Source organism: Rhododendron vialii, chromosome 12a, assembly GCF_030253575.1.
Source record: "Rhododendron vialii isolate Sample 1 chromosome 12a, ASM3025357v1".
Classification (NCBI taxonomy): Eukaryota; Viridiplantae; Streptophyta; class Magnoliopsida; order Ericales; family Ericaceae; genus Rhododendron; species Rhododendron vialii.
Genome location: NC_080568.1, coordinates 10,447,161 through 10,456,287, shown reverse-complemented (window position 1 = coordinate 10,456,287; position 9,127 = coordinate 10,447,161). Strand labels below are relative to the sequence as shown.

Here is a 9,127-nt window from a genome sequence, read left to right as displayed (position 1 = left end):
TCCATTATACATGAGAATTAACGCAGTAAATGACCTGACTGAAACTAGAAGTCAACTGCGACTTGAAAATAGTACCTCAACTGCTTGTGAAAGAAACATCATTTCTAACAGGCAATCTTTACTTCCCATGTTCCTAAAAAAGGGGAGAAAAAAAATCTTTTTCACGTATTAGAGCATGATAATGAATTATTATAAATATTATGAACAAATTTGGATTGCTGATGAAACTTGTTTGCGATGAGGCAAGTTGATACCTTGGCATTAGAGCCGGTTCTGAGTTTTCAAAGAAGTCCGAAGTAAAATTTTCAACTAAGCCCCTCTATATAATCAACAAATAGAAAATTGGAAACAACCAGACTAATTTCAAAGGGAATCGATGTAAGAATAAACAAGATAATTACAAAAAAAAAACATGATAATCATTTTATTAATTCAACTTGCACTACTTTAGGATCACTGTTCTCTCTTTTTTAGTAGCAAAAAATTGTAATCAAGCTCTCAGACTCCGATCAAAAATAAAAAATAAAAAAGCTCTCAGATTAATTTCATGTGTAGGCATAGTAAGAGCATAAAAAATTTAGAGCTAAAAAACGTTAGATAAAATCTAGGGGCCCGATGCGGCTACATTCTTTAAAGTCGGTTCGCCCTGGCCTGCATTTGAAAGGACGATCCACAGCCCTTGTAGTAGTAGTATCACAAGCACAAGCCTTCACCGATGAGCTAGTTTCCGCCAGTTGAAGCCTTAGTCATTGCTAATGGCGACAGACTCGCAAAACCCTTCCAATTTTTCTGTAAAATGGTGTATCCTCATTTCCATGACAAACATGAAGCATTCATCCTAAATCTCTTCCACTTTTCCTCAGTTTATTCCAATGAAACACATCGAAACAAAACTTTTGTTGGTGCAGCTACAGCTCATGATCATCAAAACAGTTTAATCCCCCAGTTAATATCTTCACAATGCCTCACATACTCCCTTGCCCCGGTATCTATTCCTGTTTTCGCGCCACAACCATAAGAGGGAGGATAATGAAAACAAGGTTCCATTGAAGTAGCCCGACGACAAGGCAAGTCAGAATCCATTTCCCTCAGGGGATTGCTCAAAATCCACGGTCTCAAACCCCCTAGGCCTTGAGCTACATACCCAAAAGTGGACCAAGGGCTTGTGATCAACTCATCCATTAAGCTAAGAAGGTAAATCTCAGCCAATGCCTTCATATCGTGTTGGGCGTTGTTACTCTGCTGGGATTCTTCATGGCTGGGTTGGAAAACAGTAATTGATTCGCCTGTAATGGCTGGATTATCCCGGTACATGTTTCTCAACTTCTCAAAGTACCAGGAACTCAACGATGTAACTAGAACGGATTTTGTTTTTGTGTTTCTTGTGGCGTTTAAAACAGAATTCTGGGCATTGGTTATCACTCTTGGCAACAGATTTTCCTGCGCGGAGCAGTTGAGTATTCGGTCCATCATGTAGGTAAATGGCAATTCCTTAGAACTCTGGAAAGGAAGACCTGTGCTGCTGAAATCCCGGATTTGGATTCCGATTCTCTCATCAGATTCAGCCAAATAAGTTTCATAGTATCGAGTAATCAGTCCCCATACTTGATTCGAGGGGTGGACAAGGTACCGACCCAAGTGGTGGAAAACTGTTTCTTTCTCCGGAAACAGTTTGCTTAATTCTTTCTCAAACAACGGCATAAGAAACAGAGATGGAATGAAGTACTGATTCGATCTAATTAACAACCACGGCACCTCCTTCATAATGTTCTCATCTCGATCACAAAAAAAGCGCTTGTCATGTTCGTTGTAATCGTGAACCAAATTCAGGAAAACGAATGGTGGAGGGGAGTCATCCATTGACAACTCCACGGTCTTATTTTTCATCATGTTTCCATAACAATGTGGGTGATTTGAATCGAACCTTCCGAATTGGTTTCTGAGCGGGAAGTCTAAAGGGATGGCCCAAGTGGTGTCAGGAAACGGTTCGCAGAGGAGGGCAGCCACGTCGTCGCCTTGATCAATGAGCAACAACCTGTTTGTTAGAACGGCGAAGAGAAAGGACGAGACGAGGCTCAGCATTCTGTTTCCTACGCCGCTGTGGCCATAGAAAAGAAGCACAACGTATTTGCAGGTATCATTGTCAGAAATGTCGTGGCTGGGGCGGTAGAGGTGGTTCAGAGTTGCGTTGTAGGATTCGGTGTTTGTTCCGCACTGTTTGTGGAGGGATTCGTAGTTTCGTAATTTGGAGATGAGGTAGGGAGAGGGCTTGTGGGGGGAGAGTTTTCGGTATAGAATGGATCCGTACCGGCTTAAGCAAGAGGATTCATGGAAGCCTGGAGATAGAAGTCCCCCGAGCAGCTTGTCTTTGAGCTTGTCACTGGTGTGGGCATGACTATCTGCAAATCGGAGAAAGGGAATTAGGATAAGTAATGGTATACGTTGTGCGATAAGTAGAAGACACGACGTATTTATCAAACAAAATCAATCTAGAAGCAAGAACAAATAAAATGAAGAACACAAAGAAAGCAAGAAACCAAGCGCATAAGAACTCAAGAGATTTACTTGATTCAATACACAGGTTGTGTATCTACTCCACGGGTGTAGGGCCGTATCATTAATCCACTATAATCAATAAGGATTACAAGCTCCAATCTCCTCTCTACTATATCGCTGAACACACACATTTATCGAGCAACTCACGGGCCCAACTGACCCAATGGGAAATTGAAGCCACACACAACATTATAAAAGTATGTTCTATCCACCACAACAAAGGTAAAAAAAAATAAACAGAAATGAAAAAGAACTTCTTTGGCATCCTATGAAGCACAGGTATTGGCACCGGTACAATATGAGTACATAAAATTAAGAAAATTAGGGCACGGATACGGCTAGTAAACGGCCTTGAATAAATTCTTTTATATTTGGAAGAGAGGCATTATGCATCTAAATACTAGAAAATTGTGTAACGATTTTGATTTTCAATAAATAAAAATTTTGTTATCTATTGGAATTTTTTTTTAATTACTTGGTATTACTTTTAAAAATTCCTTTTTAATCCCTATAATCCGTCATAATTAGGTTTAAGCCATTTAAAATTTTATTTCTTGCGAGAAATCCTACATGGCATGTAGAATTAGTTTTCAACCGACTAGTTGGAGGAACAGAGTTACCAATTCACTTAGTTACAATTCCCTAACCCTAGATGGACATTTTTGGCCATCTTTGAGCCTTGTGAATCCCTCCCAACCCTAATTGAACCCTTAGACCTTTAGAGGTAATCATTATACCCATGATAAGTCATTTCAAGGTCATACCTATCATCATTACCTCTTTACCCATTGAACAATAATTGTTAAGAAAAATTTTATCCCTTGGATAATGGACATTAGAATTGCTAATGAATATGTGATTTGACAAGACAAATCATGGACCATAGGAAGCCATCATTTTGCTTTCAAAAGAAGTAAACTTAGCTTTGTCATGCATGCCAACCTAAGACTTATAACCCTAAACCTAAATTGCTCACCAAAGTTACTTTCCTAGATTCTCTCTAGGTGTATATATGTTTATATACATCATAACCGACTAGAATCAAGCCTATATGTACATGTGTACACTTTCTAGGAAAAATCTTAACAATTGGACAATGTTCTTGTCATTGAAAGCCTTACCCTCGTCATTAGCTTTTCTTAGGCCTTATAAGACTACTTGGTACTTTAGTGTACTTATATACATATACATATACATAGACATACATATACATAGTTAGAGAGAGGGGGGGGGGGGGGGGAGGCCGAGAGAGAGAGGGAGAGTGTGTGTGTGCGCGCGCTTGTGTTTTGGGCACTTGCACAAGCTATCCCTTTTAGCCTTAAGCCTATTTGACAACTCATTTCTAGGCTTCTTTAAACACAATCCTAGCCATCATTTGATTCTTTCTTGCAAGCAACCTCTTCTAGGACATGACAAGTCAAAAACCTTTCATGATAGCCTAAGTTATGGCCTAAATGAAAGTGGTAATACTTGGCATGCTTGAAAGGATTGATTTGACCAAACAATGGAGCAAAATCCATGAGAAAGGAGAGAGCGAGAGAGCCGGCCAAGAGGAGAGAGGAGGAACCCAAAATTTTGCTATAAATAGAACCCCCCCTCATGCCATTCAACTCACACCTTCAACCTTTCAACTTCTCTCTAGAAATCTTGTGTTCTTGCCTTGTTCTCCATTGTTCTTGAGTTCTTCAAGAAACTCATCCTAGGCCGCCACTAAAACGCCATTCGACCACCCTCTCGATCTAAAAGTTTTAGTAGTATTAGTCAAGATCTAGTTTTGAGAGAAACTTTTTTCTTTCGAAGCTACCGAGAGCTAACCGTAGGAAGCTACTCCGCTCGATAGCCAACTTACCTTCCGTAGCCGCCCTACCGCCAAGAAGAACGGTAGATTTTTTCGTCTTCATTATCTCTAAGTTTACGTAGAATCTTCTTATCCCCTATATCTAAGTATACGTAGAATATCCCTAACTACTTTCTCTAAGTATATAAAGTTGTTTATTGCTTATAATGTTTGGAATGCACGATAGTTAACAAACTTATTTTTTGCTAATGGAAGCATGAGCATGTTGGAATAATTGACTTTTATCCTAATAAACATATGTTGTTTAGAATTTCCCACAAAGAAAGAAAGAACGGATTTTAAAAGATTAGAATTTTATCGCTTGATTAGAAATATTCATATTTTGATATTTAGGATAGTTATGAGCATGTATATGCGATTACTAGGATTATTTTGTCTTGATATGTGATAAAGCATAAGTGGTCTCCACTCCAAAGACGTCCGTACATGTGACGTTATGCTTTAAGTGATGATTTAGCATGATTAGTAATATAGAGTTTGATGATCTTACTAGTTTAGTTTCCAAATTACAACGAATGATTTATGATTACGTATGTGAAAAGTCTTATTGCAGAGTCTTTGCATGAAAACGAGACACAGAAATCGAAAAAATAGAAACATGACACCTAAGGTGTGGTTAATGGAAAAAGGTGTTTGAAAGGAATAAATGTTTTGGAAACCGCAATGTGGCCGGACATGGTAGCCCATTGTGTGGTGTGTATGTGTGTGTGTGCCAATGGGAACCCGCGGTGGAACCATTGTGAGGATACTCGGGAGACCGGCATGACGGAACCGAGGTTGGGTGTGTGGCTTGATTATCCGCGGAGAGGAGCCAATGCAAAATTTTGTGTGCCAATGGGAACCCGGCACGGCGGAACCATTGTGAGGATACCGGCGCGGAGGAACCGAAGTTGGGTGTTAAAATGACGATTTTGAAAATGTTGATTTGGTAAATGGAAAGTGAAACCAGTGACAAGGTCTACGAAGTGACGCGTAGGAGAAACACAGAAATCATGGAGACCAAATAGTTGAATAGCGAATGTAAATGTGTCATTGTTAACTATTTTTGGTTAGATATGCATGTACTATGTGGAAATCCTTCATTTTATGATCTATTGTTTGTAAGTTAAGGATTAGTGGGTATGGTTGATTCTATTGAGCTTCTGTAGCTCACGGTGTTAGCTTTTGGTGACCCTGACATATTATACTGTGGGCGACGCTGGTATAATGTGTTAGACTTCGTAGATGATTAGAGTGAGCTGTACACCTTAGAGGCTTTTGGAGCCGAGGAGCTGGCTAGGATGGAAGAGAAGGCGGAGCTGTAGTTAGAAACCTTAGTTTCCCTCCCTTTGTGTAATTATGTGGATTATGCTGTAATAATGAGCCAGACTCTATTTAATTTTCAATAAAATTGTCTATTTAACGTACCCAAAATTAAGGGTGTTACAAATTGAATAGAAAGATTAGTTGAATGGCTTGATTGAATAGTATACAAAGAACAGATTAAGGCCTAAGGGTAAGGAACAACAACAACATAACCCATCTATTCCCCAATTATTGAAAAACAATAGCCCTCCTATACCTTCAAGAACTGAGGAGCTAAAGGGACATTTTGCTGCAAAACCATGCCTCAAAATTAAAGCCAAAAAGACACCAGAAAGGGCATGCCTAAAAACCCAAATCAATTTTTGTGCATGTTCAATACTTTCTTCATTCATAATCTAAAGTATCAAAAAACACTCGGTAAGGAACAAATAAGAACTTAATTAATCTCATTAGACCAGGAAAGTACCTTGTACTGCTTAATTCTAAAGCATGATAGGCATGGTAATAAGCCTCATCAAGCTAACTTGTATGGAGTAATAGAAATTAGAAAGTATTACTCCGACTGTGAACTGCTTTGGTTTAGTACTTGGTAGTAGGTCTGTCAATGGATTAGATTCGATTTGAAAAATTTGATCCGAATCCGATAACGTCGATCCGATAATCCGAATCCAAATCAGATCGGATTAAATCCATTATCAATCCGAATCCAAATCTTTTTTTTTAATTTTTTTAAAATTTTTTTTTAAAAAATTAAATTTTTTTTAAAAAATTAAATTTTTTATTTTGAAAAAAAAATGTTAAGAAGTTGTATTTTTATTTTAAATTTTTTGGCTAAAATTTTTGAAGTAAAAAAGTTTTCGGATCGGATCCGGATTTTTCGGATTCGAATCTGAATTACCACTATCAAATATGAGTCTATCGGATTCGGATTTGTCAGATCTGGATCGAATTCGACCCATTGACAAGTCTACTTGGTAGTTGGTACCTTTTGGTTAAGGCAAAAACTAAGTGGGAAACATATGGGTACTTATTTCGTGTATCTAGTATGCTTGTAAAAGTACCATGTCAAGTACTGGCACGGATACGACATGCTTTATGAAGTACCTATGCTTCATGGTCTCCATCAAAGGAGACTTCTTGTGTCGGTAGGGATTGGTTTAGTGGTTGAAGTTATTAGTTACAGGATTTTCAGTTATGAGGTCGAATGAATCTACTTCAGAATATTTTTTTGATCTATAGACGATACTCAGTTTTTTCATATGAATGATGATGATGAAAGTGAAATACTAGGTATAAGATATAGTACAGATCAAGCCACAAAAACACTTGTGTATTCAAAAGAATACCAACAAAAATAGTTAAGACTTCTCCTTTCGGAACTGAACTTCAGTCCAGTTTGTAATTCCAAAATTCTACAACCGTGCACACCTACACTTGCACGTACACTTTACAAACACACTCACACACATATGTGGGCATATAAGTGTGCGTATGCAGCGTTTTTGTGGGGTGTGCGATTCTAAAACAATTGGTTTGTAATCTTTCAATATGGTCCACTAGTTTTTGGGCCACTATAGGCATCCCACTTAAAGCTCACAGAAAAGATCAAACCCATTCATTTCATAGCACCTGAGAAAAGGTCCTTCAAAGCTCAAAATTAATGCAACTTGATTAGACACCAATAGGTACAAGGAAAACCATATTTGTGAAAGAATAAATATATAATTTAAGCTTTGTAAATCATATATGCCATTTATTTATGCTATGTTTCACAAACGTAAGATTTATACGAGCTAGATGTAGCATCAACGTTGGGCATGACTCTTTGCAATGGCTACAAAATGAACGATTCCAATTTTACCAGTCATTCCATCATCGAGTTTGGACCTAGAATGTGGAAATTGGGTGGTCAAACAATGGCCCAAAGTCGAAACATACTGGAGAACTATACTGTGCTCAATCCTCGATTTTTGACCTGGCCAATTGCAAAATCAACAGACTATATGCTTAACTGCCCATTGACATGCCTATCAAAAAAAAAAAACTGCCCATTGACATGCAAAAAAATCTCTAGCCATTGCTATTCTTCTTCTTTTTTTTGTTTTTACTAGAACGCAAAATTTGAGTAAAAGCTTCTTAAAATCTCACCCATTCAAACAAATACCAAATTGAGTTTTACTCAAGACTCAAACCTTTTCCCAAAGTCCTCGGTCCATATTATAACTTTGCCTTTAATGAAATTTGTTTACTCAAACTTCTATCAGAAATAGATACATGATATCAGCCAATAAGAATATGAACACCCAAATGTACACATTAGGAACTCACCCAAATGAAAGGTTCCATTTAATATTACCTGGTTCCAGTACCGGGTCAACTTTATCAGCTATGACTTGAAAATCCCTGGATTCTGCTAGCCCTTTGGTGTGATTATTTGGTTGGCTTTGACCAATCAGAGACACAGTAAATAAAACTGACAAAGAAACAAAACAAGCTCCCACAATCTTGATCAACTTGAAGTTACTTAACCCCATTTCCTTTACCATATGTATGCTGTTAGTCTGGGACCCAAATTAAGGAGGTGATTCTTGGTGCAGTGGGGTTCGGCTGTAGACAACAATGGTCACCTGGAAGGATTCAGACCCATTCAGAAAATTTTAAAAGGGTTCTGTGCAAGCGTGGATCTTTTCCAGTTGGGACTCATCAGCTTGACTCCATACGCACAGAGAGAGAGAGAGAGAGAGAGAGAGAGAGAGAGAAGTTGACTTTTTTGTTAGAGTGATCACCTTGTGTTTGTAGGTTGAGAGAGAGAGAGAGAGAGAGAGAGAGAGAGAGAAGTTGACTTTTTTTGTTAGAGTCATCACCTTGTGTTTGTAGGTTGTAGTGCATCGAATCGGGAGGGAAGGAAATTAAATACTACTATTCAATCGTGGAGTTCATCTAATATTAGATCTAGGCCATTAAACAAAAAAGAGGGTAACTTGTTTGCAGCCGGCGTGGCACGTTGCCTTCCTCTCGTCTCTTCTCTTCTCTGGCCACTGATAACATCTCTCTTCTCTGGTGGTCTTAATTCCTGCTCGCCGCTCTCTTCTCTCCAGCACCCGCGATTCTCCCCTCTCCAGCAAGGCGCGGAATCCCTTCTCCGCGATTTCACAGTTTCTAGATGGTTCCTTCATTAGTGTTGAAGATTGATAGCAGATTGTTTTCCAATCGCCGAATAGAAGAACGAAACAAAGAGCCTCGTGTTGGACAGAACCACTAATATACTTAGTGTTAGTTAATTCCTCTTCTAATTAGCATTAGTTAATCTAGTGTTTTGTTACTCGTGTAGCAATTCTATGGTTTGTTGGTTAGTGGAATGGTTTGTTAGTGGAATGTGTTGCTGAGTTGGCATTCCGTTGAGGGGAT

General features: G+C 38.5%; 1 protein-coding gene and 1 non-coding gene across 2 annotated transcripts; both read right to left on the bottom strand.

The window, feature by feature from the left end:
* Positions 1-520: 520 nt before the first annotated feature.
* On the bottom strand, positions 521-6,834 carry LOC131309413 (probable fucosyltransferase 8). The gene is made up of 4 exons (XM_058336054.1): positions 6,781-6,834; positions 5,976-6,114; positions 4,406-4,462; positions 521-2,471 (listed from the first exon to the last, which is right to left on the bottom strand). The coding sequence occupies exons 1-4, from the start codon at positions 6,832-6,834 to the stop codon at positions 925-927; spliced, it is 1,797 nt and encodes a 598-aa protein (XP_058192037.1). The 3' UTR covers positions 521-924.
* Positions 6,002-6,109, bottom strand: LOC131312191 (small nucleolar RNA snoR100). The gene has a single exon (XR_009195767.1). It is a non-coding gene; the product is annotated as a small nucleolar RNA snoR100 (small nucleolar RNA).
* Positions 6,835-9,127: the final 2,293 nt, after the last annotated feature.

What these genes read in the sequence shown, in the direction of transcription:
- LOC131309413 (XM_058336054.1), bottom strand. Translation starts at nt 6,834, where the DNA reads ATGAAGCATAGGTACTTCATAAAGCATGTCGTATCCGTGCCAGTACTT. An exon ending in CCGTGCCAGTACTTGACATG is followed by an intron (nt 6,115 to 6,780) that starts GTACTTTTACAA and finishes TTGATACTTTAG; the next exon opens with ATTATGAATGAAGAAAGTAT. An exon ending in CGGTAGGGCGGCTACGGAAG is followed by an intron (nt 2,472 to 4,405) that starts GTAAGTTGGCTA and finishes TTTGTTTGATAA; the next exon opens with ATACGTCGTGTCTTCTACTT.